The 25530-nt window shown below is 45.9% G+C and overlaps 1 protein-coding gene across 3 annotated transcripts in view; it reads left to right on the plus strand.

Moving 5' to 3' along the window:
- The window catches only part of EML5 (EMAP like 5), a 256157-nt gene extending 240145 nt beyond the window's left edge, over positions 1-16012 (plus strand). For 2 of the 3 annotated variants that reach the window (XM_088459090.1, XM_088459091.1), the window contains 12 exons: positions 432-452; positions 693-866; positions 4101-4309; positions 6637-6794; positions 7039-7153; positions 7983-8171; positions 10410-10582; positions 10668-10830; positions 11265-11368; positions 12272-12425; positions 12930-13030; positions 15295-16012. In XM_088459090.1, the coding sequence (XP_088315216.1) occupies positions 432-452; positions 693-866; positions 4101-4309; positions 6637-6794; positions 7039-7153; positions 7983-8171; positions 10410-10582; positions 10668-10830; positions 11265-11368; positions 12272-12425; positions 12930-13030; positions 15295-15331 (1598 nt within the window). In that variant the 3' untranslated portion in view covers positions 15332-16012. The remainder of the gene's footprint in view (positions 1-431; positions 453-692; positions 867-4100; positions 4310-6636; positions 6795-7038; positions 7154-7982; positions 8172-10409; positions 10583-10667; positions 10831-11264; positions 11369-12271; positions 12426-12929; positions 13031-15294) is intronic. The other variant, XM_088459089.1, reaches the window with a different exon arrangement.
- Positions 16013-25530: the final 9518 nt, after the last annotated feature.

Consider the following 25530-nt stretch of genomic DNA (forward strand, 5'->3'; position numbering starts at 1 on the left):
TGCTGTATAGGGGATGTGTTGTACTGTATAGGGGATGTGTTGTACTGTATAGGGGATGTGTTGTACTGTATAGGGGATGTGTTGTACTGTATAGGGGATGTGTTGTACTGTATATGGCATTTGTTGCAGATAACTCAACTTTTATGTTTACAAGCTCTTATGATTGTGTTAGGAATAACCTTTCGTTGTAACATTGCTGTCAGTGTACATATTGTACAAGGTGTAGTGTCATTATCACACATACAGGGGGCCTCTGGGTGCTGCTGGGTACAGGGGGCCTCTGGGTGCTGCTGGGTTCTTGGGGGCCTCCCGAGTGCTGCTGGGTACAGGGGGCCTCTGGGTGCTGCTGGCACATTATGCAGGGTATATAAATCACTTATAACAGTAATGGGGTTACCATCCTCGTATAATATCTGATTTGTCTGTTACAGGTGACACAGCTGATATGTCTGGTGAGTTATACAGTCTTTATTAATTACTTGGTCGTATCTGGGATAATTATTGATAGTTATTGGCATTTGTAAAGTGCAATGGAATATTAGTACATATAATAAATAACATTAATAAATAATGATTATGACTTAATCTATAGTATTTTAGGTAACCTTCAGGTGTTTGCTATATAAAACGTGACATTGCGGGTTTTATATCATGTGACTGCGTGCTACATTTCACCTTCTCTATTCTCGCAGCCTCTGCGCCTTCTATTCATGTGTGGGATGCAATGAGCAAGCAGACCCTCTCCATACTGCGCTGCTATCACTCTAAGGGGGTGTGTTCCGTCAGTTTCAGCGCCACCGGCAAACTGCTTCTTTCTGTGGGGCTGGACCCAGAACATACGATAACCATATGGAAGTGGCAGGAAGGTAACAGAGGCAAAGGGTGGGTTATAGAACACTGTATAGAGGAACAAGTAACAGGGCTCCTATAGATGAGCGAGAGCTGCTGTGTATAGAGGAACAAGTAACAGGGCTCCTATAGATGAGGGAGAGCTGCTGTGATTAGAGGAACAAGTAACAGGGCTCCTATAGATAAGGGAGAGCTGCTGTGATTAGAGGAACAAGTAACAGGGCTCCTATAGATAAGGGAGAGCTGCTGTGATTAGAGGAACAAGTAACAGGGCTCCTATAGATGAGGGAGAGCTGCTGTGTATAGAGGAACAAGTAACAGGGCTCCTATAGATGAGGGAGAGCTGCTGTGATTAGAGGAACAAGTAACAGGGCTCCTATAGATAAGGGAGAGCTGCTGTGATTAGAGGAACAAGTAACAGGGCTCCTATAGATGAGCGAGAGCTGGTGTGACTATAAATGTATACTGTAGACCTCAGAAGAAGAAATAGTCACACTGAAGAGTAGATGAGTGAGGGCAGGTCTGAGTAGAGGAAACACTAATAAATACAGTCAGGTGCATAAATATTGGGACAATGACAGAATTTTCATATTTTGGCCTCTATTCACCACCACAATGGCTTTGAAATGAAACAAACAAGATGTGCTTTACCTGCAGACTTTCAGATTTAATTTGAGGGTAATTACATCCAAATCAGGTGAACGGTGTAGGAATTACAATGGTTTCTATATGTGCCTCCCACTTTTTAAGGGGCCAAAAATAATGGGACTATCAACTCAAAAGCTATTTCATGGACAGGTGTGGGCTATTCCCTCATTATTTCATTATCAATTAAGCAGGTAAAAGGTCTGGAGTTGATTCTAGGTGTGACATTTGCATTTGGAATCAGTTGCTGTTGACTCACAATATGACATCCAAAGAGCTGTCACTATCAGTGAAGCAAGCCATCATTAGGCTGAAGAATCAAAACAAACCCATCAGAGAGATAGCAAAAACATTAGGTGTGGCCAAAGCAACTGTTTGGAACATTCTTAAAAAGAAAGAACGCACCGGAAAGCTCAGCAACACCAAAAGACCCGGAAGACCACAGAAAACAACTGTGGTGGATAACAGAATAATTATTTCCCTGGTGAAGAAAACCCCTTCACAACAGTTGGCCAAATCAATAACACTCTCCAGGAGGTAGATGTATATGTGTCAAAGTCAACAATCAAGAGAAGACTTCACAAGAGTGAATATAGAGGGTTCACCACAAGATGTAAACCATTGGTGAGCCACAAAAACAGGAAGACCAGATTAGAGTTTGCCAAACAACATCTAAAAAAGCCATTACAGTTCTGGAACAACATCCTATGGACAGATGAGACACAGATCAACTTGTACCAGAGTGATGAGAAAAGAAGAGCATGGAGAAGGAAAGGAACTGCTCATGATCCAAAACATACCACCTCATCAGTGAAGCATGGTGGTGGTAGTGTCATGGTGTGGGCATGTATAGCTGCCAATGGAACTGGTTCCCTTGTATTTATTGATGATGTGACTGCTGACAAAAGCAGTAGAATTAATTCTAAAGTGTTTCGGGCTATATTATATGCTCATATTCAGTCAAATGCTTCAGAACTCATTGGACGGCGCTTCACAGTGCAGATGGACAATGACCCGAAGCATACTGCAAAAGCAACCAAAGAGTTTTTTAAGGCTAAAAAGTGGAATGTTATGCAATGGCCAAGTCAGTCCCCTGACCTGAATCCGATTGAGCATGCATTTCACTTGATGAAGACAAAACTGAAGGGAAAATGCCCCAAGAACATGCAGGTACTTTAGACATTTGCAGTAGAGGCCGGGCAGAGCATCACCAGGGATGAAACCCAGCGTCTGGTGATGTCTATGCCTTCCAGACTTCAGGCTGTAATTGCCTGCAAAGGATTTGCAACAAAGTATTAAAAAGTGAAAGTTAGATTTAGGATTGTTTAGTTTGTCCCATTACTTTTGGCCCCTTAAAAAGTGGGAGGCACATATAGAAACCGGTGTAAATCCTACACCGTTCACCTGATTTGGATGTAATTACCCTCAAATTAAATCTGAAAGTCTGCAGTTAAAGCACATCTTGTTTGTTTCATTTCAAAGCCATTGTGGTGGTGAATAGAGGCCAAAATATGAAAATTCTGTCAATGTTCCAATATTTATGCACCTGACTGTATACTGTAGAGGAGTGAGGACAGGTCTGAGTAGAGGATACACTAATAGATATACTGTAGAGGAGTGAGGCCAGGTCTGAGTAGAGGATACACTAATAGACATACTGTAGAGGAGTGAGGGCAGGTCTATTAGTGTATCCTCTATTCAGACCTGTCCTCACTCCTCTACAGTATATCTGAGTAGAGGATGCACTAATAGACATACTGTAGAGGAGTGAGGGAGTAGAGGATACACTAATAGATATACTGTAGAGGAGTGAGGCCAGGTCTGAGTAGAGGATACACTAATAGACATACTGTAGAGGAGTGAGGACAGGTCTGAGTAGAGGATACACTAATAGATATACTGTAGAGGAGTGAGGCCAGGTCTGAGTAGAGGATACACTAATAGACATACTGTAGAGGAGTGAGGACAGGTCTGAGTAGAGGATACACTAATAGATATACTGTAGAGGAGTGAGGCCAGGTCTGAGTAGAGGATACACTAATAGACATACTGTAGAGGAGTGAGGACAGGTCTGAGTAGAGGATACACTAATAGATATACTGTAGAGGAGTGAGGCCAGGTCTGAGTAGAGGATACACTAATAGACATACTGTAGAGGAGTGAGGCCAGGTCTGAGTAGAGGATACACTAATAGATATACTGTAGAGGAGTGAGGCCAGGTCTGAGTAGAGGATACACTAATAGACATACTGTAGAGGAGTGAGGACAGGTCTGAGTAGAGGATACACTAATAGATATACTGTAGAGGAGTGAGGCCAGGTCTGAGTAGAGGATACACTAATAGACATACTGTAGAGGAGTGAGGCCAGGTCTGAGTAGAGGATACACTAATAGACATACTGTAGAGGAGTGAGGCCAGGTCTGAGTAGAGGATACACTAATAAACATACTGTAGATGAGTGAGGACAGGTCAGTACAGGAATGAGTAATATGTGTACTATAGAGGAGATAGAGGGATAGGTGCTGTCGGTCAGTGAGCTGTACACAGATGATATTTGGTAACGTGATATAACTCAGCCATATATTTTTACTTTACCCCTCTCCAGGTGCTAGAATTGCCAGCAAAGTTGGCCACAACCAGCGTATCTTTGTGGCTGAATTCCGGCCGGACTCAGACACCCAGTTCGTGTCAGTGGGGGTAAAACATGTGCGGTTTTGGACATTGGCGGGAAGGGCGTTGCTCAGTAAGAAGGGCATGCTGAGTTCCATAGAGGATGCACGGATGCAGACCATGCTGGCTGTGGCTTTCGGAGCAGTGAGTATAATATTACTAATCATTGTGACACAAGAGCATTGAGTCGTCCTTACAGCTAGTATTATGTAACTTATGCCACCATTGGCCTCAATGCGTTCCAATGCAGTCTTATGCGGCTAAATCGCAGAATTGTCACATACAAACTTCAGGGAGAAACTATTATTCTCAATTGTAGAATTATCTCATTAGTTGTTCTTTTTAGCAGACCTTTATTAGGATACATAACCTTGGCTCAGGCACAGTATTAATAATCAAGTACCCGACCACTTCTGTCATGTCGGCCATGGTACAGGGAATAGTGTGCCAGGAGGAATTTGGGATATGACTTGATGCCCACTGCTAAATAATGTGCCGCCCATAATGCTTGTGGTCCGGATTTCGTGACGGCTTATAGATCCCTCTTATCTCACGCCTGTTTGCAGATCACTGATTTTGTCAGTAGTTTCCCCTTCTCGCACTTTATTTTCCCTGACGTGATGACAATAAGGCACATGGGGGGCAATGGATTACAGAGAAGCATTTATGGGTTCTTAGTTCCTTTCTCTCGTAACCACAGGACATAAGGATATATTTCTTGTGGTTATTACAATAATCTGCTCAGAGAACACAGTGATTTACAGTGCATCCGGAAAGTATTCACAGCGCTTTACTTTTTCCACATTTTGTTATGTTACAGCCTTATTCCAAAATGGAATAAATTCGTTTTTGTCCTCAAAATTCTACACACAATACCCATAATGACAACGTGTAAAGTTTTTTTTAGATTTTTGCAAATTTAATAAAGAAAAAAAAAAACACTAAGAAATCACATGTACATAAGTATTCACAACCTCAAAATTGAGCTCAGGTGCTTTCTGTTTCCACTGATCATCCTTGAGATGTTCCTACAGCTTAATTGGAGTCCACCTGTAGTAAATTCAGTTGATTGGACATGATTGTGAAAGGCATACACCTGTCTATATAAGGTCCCACATGTGACAGTGCATGTCAGAGCACACACCAAGCATGAAGTCCAAGGAATTGTTTGTAGACCTCCAAGACAGGATTGTCTCGAGGCACAAATCTGGGGAAGGGTACAGAAAAATATATGCTGCTTTGAACGTCCCAATGAGCACAGTGGCCTCCATCATCCGTAAATGGAAGAAGTTTGGAACCACCAGGGCTCTTCCTAGAGTTGGCCGGCCGTCTAAACCGAGCGATCGTGGGAGAAGGGTCCTAGTCAGGGAGGTGACCAAGAACCCGATGGTCACTCTGTCAGAGCTACAGCATTCTGCTGTGTAGAGAGGAGAACCTTCCAGAAGGACAACCATCTCTGAAGTAATCCACCAATCAGGCCTGTATGGTAGAGTGGCCAGACGGAAGCCACTACTTAGTAAAAAGCACATGGCAGCCCGCCTGGAGTTTGCCAAAATGCACCTGAAGGACTCTCTGGTCTGATGAGACAAAGATTGAACTCTTTGGTGTGAATACTAGGGGTTATGTTTGGAGCACACCAGGCCGTGCTCATCACCAGGCCAATACCATCCCTACAGTGAAGCATGGTGGTGGCAGCATCATGCTGTGGGGATGTTTTTCAGCGGCAGGAACTGGGAGACTAGTCAGGATAGAGGGAAAGATTAATGCAGCAATGTACAGAGACATCCTGGATGAAAACCTGCTCCAGAGCGCTCTTGACCTCAGACTGGGGCGACGGTTCATCTTTCAGCAGGACAACGACCCTAAGCACACAGCCAAGATATCAAAGGAGTGGCTTCAGGACAACTCTATAAATGTCCTTGAGTCGCCCAGCCAGAGCCCAAACTTGAATCCAATTGAACATCTCTGGAGAGTTCTGAAAATGGCTTTGCACCGACGCTTCCCATCCAACCTGATGGAGCTTGAGAGGTGCTGCAAAGAGGAATGGGCGAAACTGCCCAAAGATAGGTGTGCCAAGCTTGTGGCATCATATTCAAAAAGTCTTGAGGCTGTTGATGCACCTTTGGCAGCAATTACAAAGTACTGAGCAAAGGCTGTAATTACTTATGTACGTGTGATTTCTTAGTTTGTTTGTTTTTATTAAATTTGCAAAAATCTCAGAAAAACTTTTTACACATTGTCATTATGGGGTATTGTGTGTATAATTTTGAGGACAAAAATTAGTTTATTTCATTTTGGATTAAGGCTGTAACATAACAAAATGTGGAAAAAGTGACACGCTGTGAATACTTTCCGGATGCACTGTATATTACTGTATGTGCTGTAATCCTAGTTGTGTGCAGTCTGTTTTCTCCTCTGCTCGCGGTATGTGGTCTTTCCCTTCCCGTCATTCCTTTTATTTCTTTGTGCAGGGAAACCTGACATTTACGGGTACAATCAGTGGGGATGTCTGTGTCTGGAAGGATCATATACTGTCAAGGATTGTGGCCAAAGCTCACAATGGACCAGTGTTTACCATGTACACTACTCTGAGAGACGGGCTCATAGTCACCGGCGGCAAGGAAAGACCGTAAGTCCTGAGGCGAGAATTATACTGAGCCACTGATGATGGGGGTGATATCCTGACCAGCCAGTAACTCCTGCTCTTGGGACAGTCTGAGGCTTTCCAAACTCCTGTACTTGTGATGAATATTCCAGATTGTTGATTGAAAGATAGATATAATGGAGCAGTCTTGTTTTGGGACTAAATGGTTTCTCTGTATAACTTCAATACATTAGTAAATAATATCTCCCTTTACCCCACCCCCATGCAGGTCCAAGGAAGGTGGCGCGGTGAAGCTGTGGGATCAGGAGCTGAAGAGATGCCGTGCCTTCAGGCTCGAGACCGGTCAGACAACTGACTGTGTGAGGTCTGTGTGCAGAGGGAAGGTGCGTACACTGCTTATATTGTACCCACATCGCAGATTCATATCCACAACGTGTTCTATCCTCTCTCCAGCCTTCCAATGTCTGCCTCCCCTGGTGTACCATCCTGCCCCCTCTAATACGTCCCCAGCTGTACGATCCTGCCCCCTCTAATACACCCACACGGACATGTCCCCAGCTGTACGATCCTGCCCCCTCTAATACACCCACACGGACATGTCCCCAGCTGTACCATCCTGCCCCCTCTAATACTCCCACATGGACACGTCCCCAGCTGTACCATCCTGCCCACTGTAATACACCCACACGGACACGTCCCCAGCTGTACCATCCTGCCCCCTCTAATACTCCCACATGGACACTTCCCCAAGCATCTGGCGTCTTTGTTTGCTGGAAATGCATCTTAGTTGCAGTACAATGGTATACACCAGGAGACTGCACTGATGAATTTGATATGTGTCACTTGTACATCAGTCTGTGTACAAAGCCCAACAGCTGGCACATTGGTAGCAGATGGCAGGCACACAGGTGGCAGACACCCACAGTTGATCAGAGGCTGAGGGATAGTATAAAACTATGTAACAACCCCTGTACTAGACGGAAAGAAGAATTGATGTTGGCAGGTACCTTATTGAGAGGGGGTCTCTTTAGACCAATGAGCATTATTGTCCATCATATAACTTGTTTAGGAAAAGGAACTCTGAGTAATGTAACATTGAGCCAGGTGGGTGCTGTTACTCTACAGGCCAATAAATACAATGTTTTAGGACACGATATACCAACACTGCAGCCATCAGTTATCAGACATTCTATTCTTTGCATCTGTCCTCAGGGAAAGATCCTTGTTGGAACTCGCAATGCTGAAATCATCGAGGTGGGCGAGAAGAACGCAGCCTGTAACATTCTGATTAACGGCCACATGGATGGACCCATATGGGGGCTGGCAACCCACCCAACCAGAGACTTCTTTCTGTCTGCCGCTGAGGATGGGACAGTTCGATTGTGGGACATTGTGGACAAGGTAGAGAAGACTCCATACACAACGTTGGGGTCCATGCTTTCTCCCACTCACCTTTTGAGGTCTACTCACTACATCTTTCCAAATTACTTTACCTCCTAACATCTGAGCAGTAACTATAATGCCAGCTTTTCCTACATCACTTAGGGAAAACAAATATGCAGGGTTGGGTTATAATTGCCATTCGTTTAAAGTTATTGACCGTTCCAGCTCAAGGGTGCCAGTTTGCACCTGGACTTGCTTGTTCATGTAGTACACAAATACTAGACTGAATAATTTTGACACTATGATTGAGTTGAGTTAGGAAATACCCATCTCCCAAATCTGAATCTGCCACTATGATAAGTTCCCCCTCTTGCAGTTCTACATGGTTTTATCAAAGCCCTAAATGGGGCCCAAAAACTTAAATAGGGCTTTACGAGCACCTACAGCATTCACCCAGCTACAGTACATTCCTGCTGTAGACAGTGATAGCTTTTGGTGCCTGAGAGATCTTTTGTTTTTATGGGTTTTATGTACTAATTGTAGACTATGAAGCATTCAGCCCACACTTTGCTGCAGTGGACAGAGGGGAGAAGCTGGGGCATCTTCCTCAGTCTCCTCATGGAGTGTAGTCATTTAGGGTCCAGAATGTTTGCACCATGCCCAATAAGAGAGCTCATGGCTTCCTACCAACATCTGAAGATCTCATCACCTGGAACACAGTGCTGGCCTAGTAGATCAGGCCACCAAAGACTGATGAACTAGGTGTATGGTGTAGGAGCGGAGGGCTGCTGTACTATCAGAGGTGCCCAGAACAACTGGGACATTAGCACAGAGACAGTACCGCCTGGTACAGGAGAAGCGGCCTATCAGGAAACCATGCTATATCTTGGTGTCATGTTCAGGGACCCTTGTGGTATAGCAGATAGATGCATTGGTAGTGCGGTCATACCTCTATACGTGCTTTCCAAGATACCAATAGCTCCTGAAGATGGAATGGTCCTCAGGACATTAGATCCTGGTGACTAATGCTGGGTACACACGGGACGATATCGCTGAACGATCTCCCCTGAAATTCCCGGTGCGCTGGATGATCGATATTGCTCATCCACACACCAAAGATTTCAACAACTACCAACGATCCTTCTCCCATGTGGAAAATAAAAAATATCATCCAGGTTAGCCCTGCATGCATGGACGATGGTCGTTATCATTCAGTGGGAGTGCACATTATTGGTCGTTCATTGCATACACACGGAACAATATATCGTTATCGTTCATATATATCATCTCATGTGCACCTTTAGTAGTCTCCCTGGTCTATCTAAGGCTACACTTACTAGTTCTATGTACCAAGGGCCTGATTCTCTACGGAACACAACTGCGAATGCAATAGCGATTACACATGCAGTTCAACTGCGATAGTATACTAATCCATTGCGATCGCAATGCCGCCGCTACACTACACAAGGACGCCAACATTACCTTACACACATCCGTAATGTTTAGCAAGACTGTGAAACCATCGGTACAATCGAGTACCATCGCAGCCTCGCACGCACTTGCAAGGACTATGGGCCTGATTCAGACCCGCTCGTGAGCGGGTCGATGGTGTGCCCTGCGGCCGCACTGCGCGTGCGCAAGCCCCGGAGCGAGAATTTCTCTCACTCCGTGCTTCACTACAAAAGGGGCAGCTGTCGATGTTGATCGACAGCTCGCCCCGTTTTGTAGGCATGGCGGGGGGGGGGGGGGGTGGCTTCACAAATGGAGGCATTCCCATGCGAACGCCTGCCGTTTGTGGGCGGCCCCACTGACATCACCAGAGCCAGAAGCTCTCTGGAGATTGCGGCCACGAGACCCTACCGCAAGGGTCTCGTCGCAAGCTCCGATGGTCTTGACCATCGTGACCATCATCCTGGCTGCTCGCTATAGCTGTGGGTGGTCACCCACAGCTATGCGAGCGGCCAGGAGGCCGCACTAATAAAAAAAAAAACGCCCACATTCAGAGCAAACGCTGTTTCAGAGCGTCCGGCTCTGAATCAGGGCCAATGTACACTGGCCTTGATGTCTGCATTTGGCATAAAGGTTTCCTGTAGGAGTATTGGCTTCTACGTTGTAGAGAAGATGATTAGTTTTGCTAAAATTGACCATAGGTGACCTCCGCAGGATCTCTGTGTAATGTTATACATACCACATGTACAGAGGAAAGACTTTCTGCTTGTAATTCTTCTTTAATGGGCTGTTATCTTTTTCTCACAGAAGATGCTAAACAAAGTGAATTTGGGCCACGCAGCCCGTACCGTGTGTTACAGCCCCGAGGGGGACATGGTGGCCATCGGCATGAAGAATGGAGAGTTCATTATACTGCTTGTTGCCTCCCTAAAGATCTGGGGCAAGAAAAGAGACCGGAGGTCTGCGATTCAAGACATCAGGTGAGGCTGTACCAAGCCGCATGGCCTAGACTGATGGTGAGTGGCATTGTGCAAACTTGTGTGCTGACGCTCGTTCTCTGCGCAGATTCAGTCCGGACTCCCATTACCTGGCTGTGGGATCCAGTGAGAATGCTGTTGATTTCTATGATCTCACCATCGGTCCCTCGCTCAATCGCATCAGCTACTGCAAGGACATCCCCAGTTTTGTGCTGCAGATAGATTTCTCCGCAGACAGTCGCCACGTGCAGGTACTAGTTATATCACTATACATTGATGCCGGTCCCGTTGCTTGGCTACAGCCCCATATAAAGTTTTCAGTTTGGGTGGAAGCCCAGATTGGGCAGTTCAAGGCGGCGAAGGCACTGGAATCACATCGGAGCCTATTAGCGGATCACTCCCCTGACAGACGGAATTGTAGGCCTGCAGGAACGTGTTCTCATTATTCTGGGGGCATGAAGCCTATTAAGGCCACACACCACTGACATTATTGCTGTGCGTGGCCCAGTATTATTGTACTCGTATACAGTATGTATGTATATCTGTTACCATATAAAAGACAGATGGACACAAAGAGGAATTGGATACAGTGACGCAGAATAATAGCAGGAAATATCACATCCGATTATTGTCATTTTCCTATGACATATAGAACATATAATATACTGTCCTGGCTTCTGCGCAGGTCTCTACAGGGTGCTATAAGAGGCTGGTCTATGAAGTGCCTTCAGGAAAACTGCTCACGGAACAAGCTGTGATAGACAGGATAACCTGGGCCAGCTGGACAAGGTGAGAGTGTTACCCATGTGCCCTGCGTACTCACGGAGACAATGTATGTGCTGTTATATACTCCAGTACACAGCACCCATCGTACCTGCACCTTTACTCCTGTATAATGTATGCGATTATTCCAAGGCTACTTTAATGTCTCACTGAGGGGGCTTCCATACACCGAGGCCCCCGATTTATAATTCAGGCTCTCACTGGATGTACACACAGAAACAGACAAAATCTCAGGTGCACAACTCCAAATTATTAATAATCTATATAAATGCAATAAAATTTTGCAATAGAGGTTTTTAGCATAATCATGGCCAAGGTTATGGGCCTACCCACCACATCCAGGTAACCTCTTTTTTGGGGTGTGGGTCCCCCTGGATTGCGTTGGTTGGTCTGTCTCAGGGCACTGCATTATAACACATTTTCCATTATAACACTTTTTAACCCTTCACTGTGTGTCTAATATATATGTACTTCACTTTTTTATTTTTTATTTCCATTCTTTATATACAGCTGCTCCTAACTATCTCTTTACACTGCACTTTTCTTACTATGGTGGTGCCCTGGGGCAGCTTGGCTGGGCCAGTTTTGGGGGGTCCTGCGCTCTGAATTTGAACCTTAGTATGTTAGGGACCTACCCGAAAGATTACCTGGATATGGTGGGTAGGCCCATAACCTTGGCCAAGATTATGCTAAAAACCTCTATTGATTGCAAAATTTTATTGCATTTATATATATTATTAATAATTTGGAGTTGTGCACCTGAGATTTGTCTGTTTCTGTGTCTGCAATTAGTCTCATCAGGTAGCACCTCCCATTGTATATATAGTCAGGTTGTGCAGTCCAGAAATCTTTTCCATATAGTCTCACTGGATGTAATCAGTGTGGTAATAGTCTTTTCCTTACCCACAGCGTGCTGGGAGACGAGGTGGTGGGAATCTGGTCCAGACACAACGAGAAGTCCGACGTGACGTGCGCATGCGTGTCTCACTCAGGGATCAGCCTGGTGACGGGCGATGACTTTGGGATGGTCAAACTGTTCGATTTCCCCTGTCCAGAAAAATTTGTAAGGATCACTTTGTCTTTGAAATGCTCTGAACGGGATGTAGGCTGGGCAGTAACTCCGGCCAAATGGCGTTTTACAATCAGTGTAACGTAGAACGCTCAGTGGTTTGAGCCAGACACATAATAGCGCTGTTACCGTCACACTAACCGCAAGACATTTACCGATAACAATGCCTGCGTTGTCGCAGTAGTAAAGCAGAACGTGCAATTATTAACCCTCCGCTGCCTGGAGCATCTGATGCAGTACTGGCGTAGGGATTCCCAGCTTGTGATCAGAGCTCTGTAATAAGTGCATAGAGATACAGCAGATCGGAGGGCCGCTATATAATCACATTTACAAAGGGTTGTGTAACATTAGGATTGTGTGGTACTAATATATATATATAATACACACACACACACACATATACTGTATATATATACAGTATATATAATTACTTCTGGCAACACACTGACCCTGATATCTCTGAATGATCACGGTAATGACGCCTCTCTGATTTCACAGGCAAAACACAAGCGGTTTCTAGGCCATTCAGCCCATCTGACCAACATACGTTTCACAAGCGCAGATCGCTACGTGGTCAGTGCAGGGGGCGATGACTGCAGGTGAGAAGGGTGATCCCAAATATTTCCCACCTCAGCGCTGTAATTATGTGTTGGCTTTTTGGGGTTATTTAATGCATTGGTCACATCTACAGCTGTGAAACAAAAAAACATTTTTTAGAGTTGAAGTTCTAGGAGTTCTGTACAATTTCTTACTTCTTCTCAATGTACCGTGATTGTGCCATTTGCCAGGTTCCCGGATTGCTACGAGCCAGGTGGCACTTCTTTCAATGCGCGTGCGCGAACTAGTCATTGCGATGGGCAAGTACTCGCCCATAGCCCGTAGCCGGGCCGCTATTTTGAGTGACAGCGCCGTTTGTGGGTGGTAACAAGGGAAGGTGCTTCTAAACGGGGGTGTGGATGTGCGAACGCAGGCGTGCCCGACCGTCAGAACGGCGTTTAATGGGCGTGCATAATTAGCAAAGTTGCGTCATTACACACGTGACTGGGTTGTATTTTAGCCTGAACTGCTCGCACTGTTGTGTTGGGAAAAGGCTACCACAAGCGCTGCGTGCAGCACCGATGGCTCTCGATGTTCCCGATTAATCCTAAAACTGCCGGAGATGACGTGTGTTGCGAGTGGCAAAGGGGCGTCTTTATACAGGTGCGAGCGCATAGTGCGGCCGCTCGCTATTACTTAGTGGGCGGCTTTACGCGACGCAGTGCGAGCACATGATTTAAATAGCCGGCTCCTTTTAGCCAGCAAGCGGACGCAAATGGCGTCCGGGTCTGAATCAGGCCCTTTGTCTGAACCTCTCTGTTACCTTGGCTGGCTGTTATGGTTTGGCAGACAGACCTTTCAGTAACTCTAGCTTTGTAAGTGGTGGTTAAGCCCTGGACTACGGTAGGTTGCTAGTGTTGCAGTGGCAATTATATCAGTAATGTGCCCAGCGTATGTTGAGGCAGCACCTTAGTCAGTGAGGGTGACCATCCAGCAGTAAGTGGGCAGCTCTTGCTTGGCGCAGTGTGAACCCTCACTTGACTTGCTGTTTCCCTTTATTTCTACAGTGTCTAAATTTTGCTTCCAGCATACACCAGTTATGGCTGTAGCATGTTCTCCGCCACTATTGTTTGAGCGTACCCGCCCTTAGGGACAGCTTTGGGAAAAGAGAATATTTGGATGGGTGTAATTACATTCAATATTTCTCTCTGAGGGACTTTCCCTTTCTGCTCTGGTTTGTTTCTCCTGGTGTTTGGGGCTTTGTTAGAAAAATACTAGACTCAGGCTTTGGGGTGGGATGTAAATATGAAAGTAGCCAATGGTAGGTCCGGTGCCCCCCACCGCATTCAGAGAAATCAAAGTTAGTCGAGTACAAAAATGCCATTTTATTGCAGCTATCCAAGTCCAAACCGAAGGAACATTCCTTGGAAATAAGTCACTATATTTAGTATTTAGGATACTTTTCTAATAAATTATAGCCTATTTATCAAGTGGCATAAGTCCCTAATATAAATAGTAAGTGGATAATAAATCAGGCCATAGAATGGCTCCTGTGGGTAAAGGATGAGCACTTAAAGGTATAGGCTCTGACCAGAGCGCTCGCTCTGAATCAGGGCCCACCTCCATTAAAATGGAGCGTCCTCCTGGACGCTCGTATAGCTGTGGTCCACCACCCACAGCATATACGAGCGTCCAACAAGATGGTCGCGATGGTCTTGACCATCGCGACCATCGGACTTGCGAGTGAAACCCTGTGGTCGGGTTTCTCAACCGCAAGCCCTGGAGTGATTTTGGCTCTATCAGAGCCAAAATCACTCCCACTGACATCACTAGTGATGTCAGTGGGGCCGGCTTCAGACGGTAGGCGTTCCCATAGGAACGCCTCCGTCTGGCAGGCACGCCCACCAAAGGGGGCGTGTTGTCAGTCACCATCGACAGCACGCCCCCTTTGGTGAGACACTCCGAGCGAAGGAAAGTCCTTCGCTCGCCGGGTCTCGCGCATGCGCACGACGGAGCTCCCTCCGTCGTGCGCATGCGCAGTGGGGAACATCGACCCACTTGCGAGCGTACTGCCGCTCGCGAGTGGGTCTGAATGACCCCCATAGTTACTAAAGTGCAGGTTTTTAGACTTGTAGATGTTGCCCATAGCAACCAGATTCTACTTAGCAACCAATCAGAGTCTAGATATTATCTTCTAGAAGTTGCTAGATAAATGCTATGGGCAATATGTCCGCTTCTAAAAGCCAGCTTTTTTAGTAAATATACCCCTTATAGTATTAGTATGTTCTGCATTACAAAACTAACCAGATATCTTTGCCCACTGCAGCTTGTTTGTATGGAAATGTGTCCACATGCCACATTGATGACAGCACAGCGACTGCGCAATCCTCCACCCACAGCGCCAGATGCTCCTCTATGAAGCCTGCTGAGTTCCTGAGCTGCAGGACAGACGGGTGTGCGCTCAGGTGGGACTCCGGCCACGGAGAGGAACAGTGTTACAGGGCAGCATGCGTTACAGCCACAGCCTGTCCCTAGGATTGATGTGCAGGGATCTGAGGCCCCATCGCCATGTTTCGCTCTCAATGTGCCGGTTACAGAACAGGTCTCTACACCAGCTGGAGGTATATGGTTGGTTAGTTGTGGACATAACAGCAGTTTGGAGATCCCACATGAGGTCCAAGTCACAAGAGCATGGTGGTGGTGTCACCAGCGAAGAGCATCCGGGCCGCACCGCGTGGACCAGGGCCTCACTCACTGTAATAGCTGTGCCAGCCGGGATGCGAGTGCCTTCCCTACACTCCCAAAGTCAACGTGTCCTGTCTTTGCCTTGTTCAGTCTGTCCCACACTGAGGTTGCCATATCTATGTGCTGCTTGTTTCTTTTTGACATTTACAGCTGTTATAAAGACATTATCCAGTCTGTGGAGATGTGTATTAAACCTCTTCAATGCTAGAAGGGGCCTGTAACTCGTACTGGGGTCACCAGAGGGACTATGGCTACATATTACTCCTGAAAACATGATAAATATAATTTCTTATAACTTCTCTCCGCGTTATTTGGTCACTTTTTCGCTATATGCATTGATGAGGCAAAGGTTGGACAATCGGCTAAATGCAAAGGAAGTGTCTCTAGGGTCCTAAGACAAAACATGGAAGTAGGAGAATGAGACGATCACCGTTGTGTATTGTTATAGATCAGGTGCGCGCTGAACAAGAGGGGGATGGACATTCAATCGGAACACAAATGCAGACTTGACGCAAAGGGTAGGACGGGCTGTGTCTGTGACAGAGCTTATAATGTAGGGGGGAAGGGTATGGGCGAGTCCAGAAGAGTGAGTATGGCTCAGAGAGGAGAGTATGAGGATTATAAAAGTATGAGACATACAGTCAGGTGCATAAATATTGGGACATTGACAGAATTTTCATTTTTTGGCCTCTATTCACCACCACAATGGCTTTGAAATGAAACAAACAAGATGTGATTTAACTGCAGACTTTTGGATGTAATTACCCTCAAATTAAACCTGAATCAGGTGAACGGTGTAGGAACTACAACAGTTTCAATATGTGCCTCCCTCTTTTTAAGGGGCCAAAAGTAATGGGACTATCAACTCAAAAGCTATTTCATGGACAGGTGTGGGCTATTCCCTCGTTATTTCATTATCAATTAAGCAGGTAAAAGGTCTGGAGTTGATTCTAGGTGTGACATTTGCATTTGGAATCAGTTGCTGTCAACTCTCAATATGAGATCCAAAGAGCTGTCAAAATCAAAACAAACCCATCAGAGAGATAGCAAAAACATTAGGTGTAGCCAAATCAACTGTAATTGGGAATATCGGAGGCTCCAGTAAGAGATGGAGGTTTTCAAAGAGCATTGAAAGATGTGACGTTTGGGTGAGAGTCCCAGCAGGCATTACAGGATCATTCCCTTGGTGGTTAGTAGCACTAGGAGAATCGTGTTAGCAGAAGCAGATCTAAGAGCAGGTGAATGGTGATGTGTTATGGAGGGCTTTGTAGAAGTGGAGTCATTCGGATGGGATTCAGGAGTTACAGTGTAGGGATTTGCAGAGCCATGTTACAGAGCTATAGCTGTTGCCACAACACTTAATGACGGATTGAAGAGAGTATAGACGGATGAGTAGATAACGCGTAGAGGCAAGGCGGGAGATGAGAGAATGGAGAAGGGTTTTGGTTGCATTTTGGGTAAGGAAAGGGCATTGATGGAGCAGTATTGTGAATGTGAAGGAGAGAAGGCTGGACGTGGTGAGTAATGTGCTCCCAGTAGGCTGGGAAGTGTGGTGCGAATGACAGTGAGGGCAATATGGGGGGGCTGGGAAGAGCTCGGTGTTGGACATCAGGTGGAGATGGGAGACCATGTGGAAGTGGCAGAGACTCCTCATCACACAAGATATTCAAGAAGGGAAAACATTTTGTTGTTGTAAATGAAGAGTAGCATTGGATGCTGAGAACTGAAGGAACCGCTCTGGGAGCAGAGACTTATGGGAGTGTAAGGCGGGAGGCACCAGATGTAACTGTAATAAATGAGTGGCTGTATAGGAAATGGCATGACGCTTGTACAGGACAGGAGGGTGATCAATGGGGTTGATGACTATAAATGAACCACAACATCAGTGTAAGATAATGAATTACTGATAACCGTAACCACCGGTGTGTAAGAATATTCTTAAAACCTATTTATCAAGTGACATAAGACAGTAATATAAATAGTAAGTGGATAATAAATCAGGCCATAGAATGGCTCCTGTGGGTAAAGGCTCGCTGTAGGGATGGGACCGTCTCGCTGTAGGGGTGGGGCCGTCTCTCTGTAGGGATGGGGTCGATGCTTCATTGCAGGGTGTGAGACAGTGAGAGGTGCAGCTCTTGTAGTTTGCTGCCCAATTACTCTCCATCCCTTTATCACCAGTCAGGGGCTTAGTGAAGAGATGGGTTCTTTAGGATTGGGGGTGTATGTGTGTTTACAGGATGATAGGAATGTGCCAGTGGGGAGACAGGTTCAAAAGAAGCAGGTGGCGGAGACAAGGTCAGAGGGACAGTTTGTGGGGTAACTTACATGCAGAGACTTTGCCCTCTATTACCGGGCAGAATATACTGAGGGCAGGAGGAGGTGGGTGGGAAGTTCAGGCTCTGGCATGGGGACAGTTACTATAGAAAGGTCACGGGCAGTGCAATGAGGTCACGTCCAGTACAGTCAGGTCATGTGCAGTTAAAAACTTTTTCATTTCACACCTCAAAATAAAATAAGATTTGAAATATTTTCTTAATATTCCTTTGAACTATTACACAACATCTCCTTCATTTCAACATATTTATCTAGAGAGCCTCAGCCTGGGCTAACGACACCCATTTGTATACGCAGCAGGCAGTGGGTGCCAAAGTTTCCAAAGGTCTCTTACTCCGAGTTCAGCTTTTTAAAACAAATACGGGACCTGATTCTGTAAGGATCGTAATTCGCAAAGCTACACGCAGGCTATAGCTATATGATGTATACACGCAGGCTATAGATATAGGATGTATGCACGCAGGCAGCTTTGATATTGCAGATATGGTCATTCCTGTGCATTACTTGTCCCACGCAGCATCAGATAATCAACGAAACATCAGCCGGCTGCGGTGCCCCATGGGGTCCTGCAGCCGGCCGCCGCAGTTTAGAGGAAGAGGAACGGAGATCCTGGCTTCTTCCCTCCCACGCAACAGCGGCGACCCACCTCCGTTTCATGAAACTGAGGGCAGAGATTAGTCACACACGCCGGACAGTAACTGCATCGCTGCAGGCTACAATCAACATGATCTCATTATGCACCTTTGCATTCATAATCAGAATTTGCTAAATTAAACCGTAAATAATTACATATGTTAATTTCCTTGAAATAGTCCATAGCATCACCACACTACTGAATAGAGACAGGAATAAGAAAGGACTCTGGAAGGCTAATCTTCAGTGTGCTTGTTTTGTTAGACAGCTTGTATAGTATATCAATGGCAACCATATATTTTATATATGTTGTCTGCTTAAGTATTTCAAGAAACATAAATTAATGGTAATAATTTGACTATATCCTTTCCAAACTTCATGGTAGCCATCCACAAATGAGACGTCTCTAAGCAATACACAAAACAAAGGGCGTGATACAGTATATATGTATGACATGCCGTCAATTGTAACTCGATAACAGACGGTCAGGTGTCAGGACAGTGGACCACCCAGACCTGACAACCCTGGATGAGGACTGAACTCTGGAGGGTTGGGAAAATGAGAGTTATGGTAAAACTTACCTTTGTTAACTTTCTTCGAAGTCCACAGGGAGGCAATGGGGTGTAAGTGGTACTTGGAGGAGCGGGCACAAACAGCAAAGCTTTTCAATCCAAGGATACTCCGGGCCTTCCCCCTATACCCCACCCACAGCCCGGGGGCACTTCAGTTTTGTTCTCAACCCAAGGCAGGAGAGGAGAGAAGGAAGACTGGAACACTGAAGAATCACACTCTAACACAGAGAAGGAAACAAGTGACCAGGAGAAGAAACCCATAGAAGCCAGGTGCGTCATGGCAGGTGCCCTGTGGACTTAGAGTTAACAAGGGTAAATTTTACCATTTCTTCAAACTCATTTTCTTCTTCAGGGTCCACAGGGAGATATTGGGGATGTCCCAAAGCAGTTGTTCAAGGGCAGGAACACTCCTGCGCTGATAGGAGAACCCTACGCCCGAAGGAAGCATCCCGAGAGGCAAATGAATCAAAGACATAAAACCTAAGAAAGGTGTGGATAGAAGACCACTGTTCAGCAGAGGCGCCACACTGGGCTGCCCACGAGGACTCACAGAGCGAGTAGAATGAGCAGATAGTGTAAGCCGGCACAGGAAGGCCAGTCTGCGTGTAAGCCTGTGAGATAGTCATGCGAATCCATCTGGCCAGAGTCTGTTTGTTAGCTGGTCTTCCCTTCTTGTGGAATCCATATAGGACAAAGAGGGAGTCCGATTTCCTGATGGGAGTAGTACGGTCCATATACATCTTTAGATCACGGACCAAATCCAAAGAGGCCTCACCTGCCAAGAGGTCTGGTGATTGAAAGGCCGGAACCATAATTTCTGTATTCAGGTGGAAGTGTGAAACTACCTTAGGAAGGAAGCCTGGGCGAGTTTGAAGAACAGCCCTGTCCTGATGAAATATCAAAAAGGGGAGCAGCAGGAAAGCGCCCCTAAATCCCATACTCTACAGGCAGATGCTATAACCAGAACAAACAGAGTCTTTGGCATTGGTGGATATCAAATGGCTCACTACAGAGATTCAAATGGAAGTTCCCGAAGTGCATAGAGCACCACTGACAAATACCATGGAGCCACAGGAGGGACAAAGGGAGGTTGTATCTGTAGAACACCGTGCATGAAGAAATCAGATAGACAAAGCAGAGACCTGCACTTTGAGAAATGCTAGATGGAGGCCTAGATCCAGTTCAGCCCGAAGGCAGGCAAGAATTCAAGAAACTCTAAAGACCTGGATGGTCATAGTTTCGAGTAGCACACCATTGGAAATATGAATGCCAAATTCTGTGGTAAGTCCTAGCTGAGGCCGGTTTACGTGCTCCAAGCTAGAAAATCCCTTAGCCATTAGGAGAGGAGTCTCAAGAGCCAAGCCGTTAAAGACAGATGGGCTAGGTCCGGATGTAGACAGGGACCCTGGGACAACAAGTCTACTCGTAGAGGAAGTTGAAGAGGAACGTCTATGGAAAGTCGTAGAAGATCCGAGTACCAATGACGTCTGGGCCAAGCAGGAGCTATTAAAAGGACTGTGCCTCCTTCCTGTCTGAATTTCCGAAGCACTCAAGGAAGTAGGGATATTGGAGGGAAGAGATATGCCAACTGGAAAGTCCATGTCACCGACAAGGCGTCTATGAAGGCCGCGTTGGGGTCCTTTGTTCTTGCTACGTAAACTGGAAGTTTGTTGTTGTGTTTTGAGGCCATGAGATCCACTTCTGGAAGACCCCATTTGTCCACCAGAAGCTGAAGATTTCTGGGTGTAGAGACCATTCTCCTGCATGCATATCGTGATGGCTGAGGATATCGGCTTCCAAATTAAGACTCCCCGGGATGAACACTACGGAGATGGCTGGCAGATTGCGTTCTGCCCATGTGAGAATGTGGGACACCTCTGCCGTTGCTGATTGTCTTCAAGTGCCCCCTTGGTGATTGAGGTAGGCCACAGCCGTGGAGTTGTCGGACTGTACTTGTACTGGCCTGTTTTTCAGAATATTCTGAGCCAGAGCAAGTGTTCTGTATAAGGCTCCAAGTTCCAGGATGTTGATTGGCAACATTGCCTCGATTGGGGACCATTGGCTTTAATACGCACCACCCTCGGAGACTTGCGTCCATGGTGAGGAGAGCCTAATCCGGCATCCAAAAGGCATGACCCTGGTTCAAATGGGGAGTCTGAAGTCGTCACCAGGCGAACCTCTGGGGGAAGGCTCATTGTCTGGGATCTGAGCAAATGAGGTAGTCAATTCCCCCTGGAGAGGATCAGGTGTTGCAGGGGCCTGGAGTGAAATTGAGCAAACTCCACCATGTCGAAGGTGGATACCATTGATCCCAAGACCTGCATTGCAGAGTGAATCGACACTCTGCAACTGTGAAGCAGTCTGCGTAGTCTGTACTGTATCACTGAAATCTTGTCTGCCATCAGGAAGATTCTCTGAACTTGAGAGTCCAGGAGGGCTCCCAAATGTACTATCCTTTGAGAGGTTGTCAGGGAAGACTATTCCAGTTGATCAGCTAACCGTGCATGTGTAGAGAGGTAATGGTTACCTGCAGATGGCTTCGAAGAGTCTCTGGGGAAATTGCCAACAGCAAAAGATCATCTAAGTATGGGAGCAGTCTGATCCCTTGACGACGAAGTGAAGCCGCCATGACTGCCATGATCTTGGTAAAAACCCGAGGGGCCGTTGAGAGGCCAAACGGTAGAGCCTGAAATTGGTAATGTTGCTGTAGTATAGCAAACAGGAAATGTTGTTGATGAGAAGGCGCTATAGGCACATGTAGGTAAGCGTCCTGAATGTCCAGGGAAACCATAAAATCTCTGAGGCTCCTTAGCAAGGATAATAGAATGGAGGGTTTCCATATGAAATCTGGGCACCCTGATAACCTCAGGAAGGAGAAGGCATATCCGTGGGAGACCACTTCTCTAACCCAGGCATCTGATGTGGTCTGATGCCAAACCTGGGCAGATTCGCCCCCCCCCCCTCCCCTCCCCCCTCTCAGGCTGCATATACAGTCAGGTGCATAAATATTGGGACATTGACAAAAATTTTCATATTTTGGCCTCTATTCACCACCACAATGGCTTTGAAATGAAACAAACAAGATGTGCTTTAACTGCAGACTTTCAGATTTAATTTGAGGGTAATTACATCCAAATCAGGTGAACAGTGTAGGAATTACAACGGTTTCTATATGTGCCGCCCACTTTTTAAGGGGCCAAAAGTAATGCGACAAACTAAACAATCCTAAATCTAACTTTCACTTTTTAATACTTTGTTGCAAATCCTTTGCAGGCAATTACAGCCTGAAGTCTGGAACGCATAGACATCACCAGACGCTGGGTTTCATCCCTGGTGATGGTCTGCCAGGCCTCTACTGCAAATGTCTTCGGTTCCTGCTTGTTCTTGGGGCATTTTCCCCTCAGTTTTGTCTTCATCAAGTGAAATGCACACTCAGTCAGATTCAGGTCAGGGGATTGACTTGGCCATTGCATAACATTCCACTTTGTAGCCTTAAAAAACTCTTTGGTTGCTTTTGCAGTATGCTCCGGTCATTGTCCATCTGCACTGTGAAGCGCCGTCCAATGAGTTCTGAAGCATTTGACTGAATGTGAGCATATAATATTGCCCGAAACACTTCCGAATTCATTCTGATTCTTTTGTCAGCAGTCACATCATCAATAAATACAAGGGAACCAGTTCCATTGGCAGCCATACATGCCCACGCCATGACACTACCACCACCATGCTTCACTGATGAGGTGGCATGTTTTGGATCATGAGCAGTTCCTTTCCTTCTCCATACTCTTCTCTTCCCATCACTCTGGTACAAGTTGATCTTTGTCTCATCTGTCCATAGGATGTTGTTCCAGAACGGTAATGGTTTTTTTTAGATGTTGTTTGGCAAACTCTAATCTGGTCTTCCTGTTTTTGTGGCTAACCAATGGTTTACAACTTGTGGTGAACCCTTTATATTCACTCTTGTGAAGTCTTCTCTTGATTGTTGACTTTGACACATATACACTTACCTCCTGGAGAGTGTTCTTGATTTGGCCAACTGTTGTGAAGGGGTTTTTCTTCACCAGGGAAATAATTCTTCTGTCATTCACCACAGTTGTTTTCCGTGGTCTTCCGGGTCTTTTGGTGTTACTGAGCTCTCCAGTGCGTTCTTTCTTTTTAAGAAAGTTCCAAACAGTTGATTTGGCCACACCTAATGTTTTTGCTATCTCTTTGATGGGTTTGTTTTGATTTTTCAGCCTAATGATGGCTTGCTTCACCAGGCAGAGCATCACCAGGGATGAAACCCAGCGTCTGGTGATGTCTATGCGTTCCAAACTTCAGACTGTAATTGCCTGCAAAGGATTTGCAACAAAGTATTAAAAAGTGAAAGTTAGATTTAGGATTGTTTAGTTTGTCGCATTACTTTTGGCCCCTTAAAAAGTGGGCGGCACATATAGAAACCGTTGTAATTCCTACACTGTTCACCTGATTTGGATGTAATTACCCTCAAATTAAATCTGAAAGTCTGCAGTTAAAGCACATCTTGTTTGTTTCATTTCAAAGCCATTGTAGTGGTGAATAGAGGCCAAAATATGAAAATTCTGTCAATGTCAGAATATTTATGCACCTGACTGTACTTGGCTGGTGGACGTCAAGTAGCCCAGGCCTGTTTGGTCCTAGGCGTGGAGGCCTTGGCTGACGTCTGGTGCCATGGAAAAGACTGACCTTTGGCTTTTCCTTGAGGGCAAAAGGACTGAAAGGAATTCAGTCTTGTTAGCCGCCAAGGTAGTCACAATTTTATCTAGCTCTGGGCCAAATAGGATGTCCCCCGAATAGGGAAGAGACTCCAGAGCCCGTTTTGAATCTGAATCGGCTTTCCAGGAACTGAGCCAAACGATATGACTGGTCACTACCGAAGTGGTAGATATCCTGGAGGCTAGGAGAGCCGTACCATAGCTGCCTCACCTAAGTAGGAGGCTGCATCCCTAATGCGAGATACATAAGAGATGTTCCTGTGAAGCATCAGGGGAAAATGTCTCTTCTAAGGCTTCTGCCTAACTCTCAATGGCTTTTGCCACCCAAACCGTAGCCCTAGCAGGATGAATAATAGCTCCTGTAAGAGAGTATATAGATTTATGACAAGCATCTATACGTCTATCTGTGGTCTCCTTCAAGGAGGTTGCAGTATGGATGGGTAATGTGGCATTTTTAACTAAACGAGTAACATGAGAATCCACCGCTGGGGGAACTTCCCATTTATTGCAATCAGTAGTTGGAAGAGGGTAAAAAACTGAATCATTTTGGAATTTGAAACCTTTTACCAGGCATATTCCAAGCTTCACTCATATGATCAGATAGCTGGTCAGAGTGAGAGAGGTCTGCGTCTTCTGCCTCCCCAGATGATATATCAGAATCGGATAACTGGGTGGACTGGGAGGATAATGGAGCCTGTTTAGAGGGTTTAGTAGGTAAAGGCTTTTCCCTGTGCAGCAGTTGCTATAAGGCTGTAGAAGTATTAGCCAAACTCTGTACTGAGGTACACAGCACGACTACCCATGGGGGAGGCAAAGGATTTGCAGGGAGTACCTGCTGTGGCCGTCCCACAGGGGGGGCCACTACGGGGACCCGTCTATGAAATTTTTGCCAGCATTTATGAAAAGGCTACCCAGGGTGGGACCTGAGGGAGAGACACCAGGACTGAGGGACCAGGGGCTGTGCAACAATTAGTGCAAAGTCCATCCTGAATAAAGTCCCATGGGGCCAAACCCGCTGAGCAGGCGTTACAGGACAACAGATTAGGGGCAGGATCCTGAGGCTGTGTATTATTCTTTCCTCTGCCGCCATAATAATGATACAGAGCAGTAACCACGTTGCAGTATGTGAAATATGGCACAATGTAGTGTGCAAACGCGCTATATATGACCCATTATCATATGCAACAGTGCTATATATGGCATCATGTAGTATGCAACAGCGTTAAAAATTACAGTATGCTATATATGGCACAAGGTAACGTGTAAGCGCAATATATGTATATAAAGGTAGCACAATACAGTGTGCAACTGCCCTTCTGGCAGCCCCCGGGAGTGACAGGGCTTTATAAAAGATACAAATTAGTTGCAAATCTGATACCAGGGATCGTGCAACTACGTTAGATCTGGCACCATGTAATGTGCAACGCATTGTCAAGTATTTGATAGCCCTCACAAATGTGACGTACAATGACCCTATATACCAGTGTTGGCTAACCTTGACAGTCCAACTGTTATGGAACTACATAACCCAGCATGCACTGCTAC

Source organism: Taudactylus pleione, unplaced genomic scaffold (genome assembly GCF_031769625.1).
Source record: "Taudactylus pleione unplaced genomic scaffold, aTauple2 ptg000894l, whole genome shotgun sequence".
Lineage (NCBI taxonomy): Eukaryota > Metazoa > Chordata > Amphibia > Anura > Myobatrachidae > Taudactylus > Taudactylus pleione.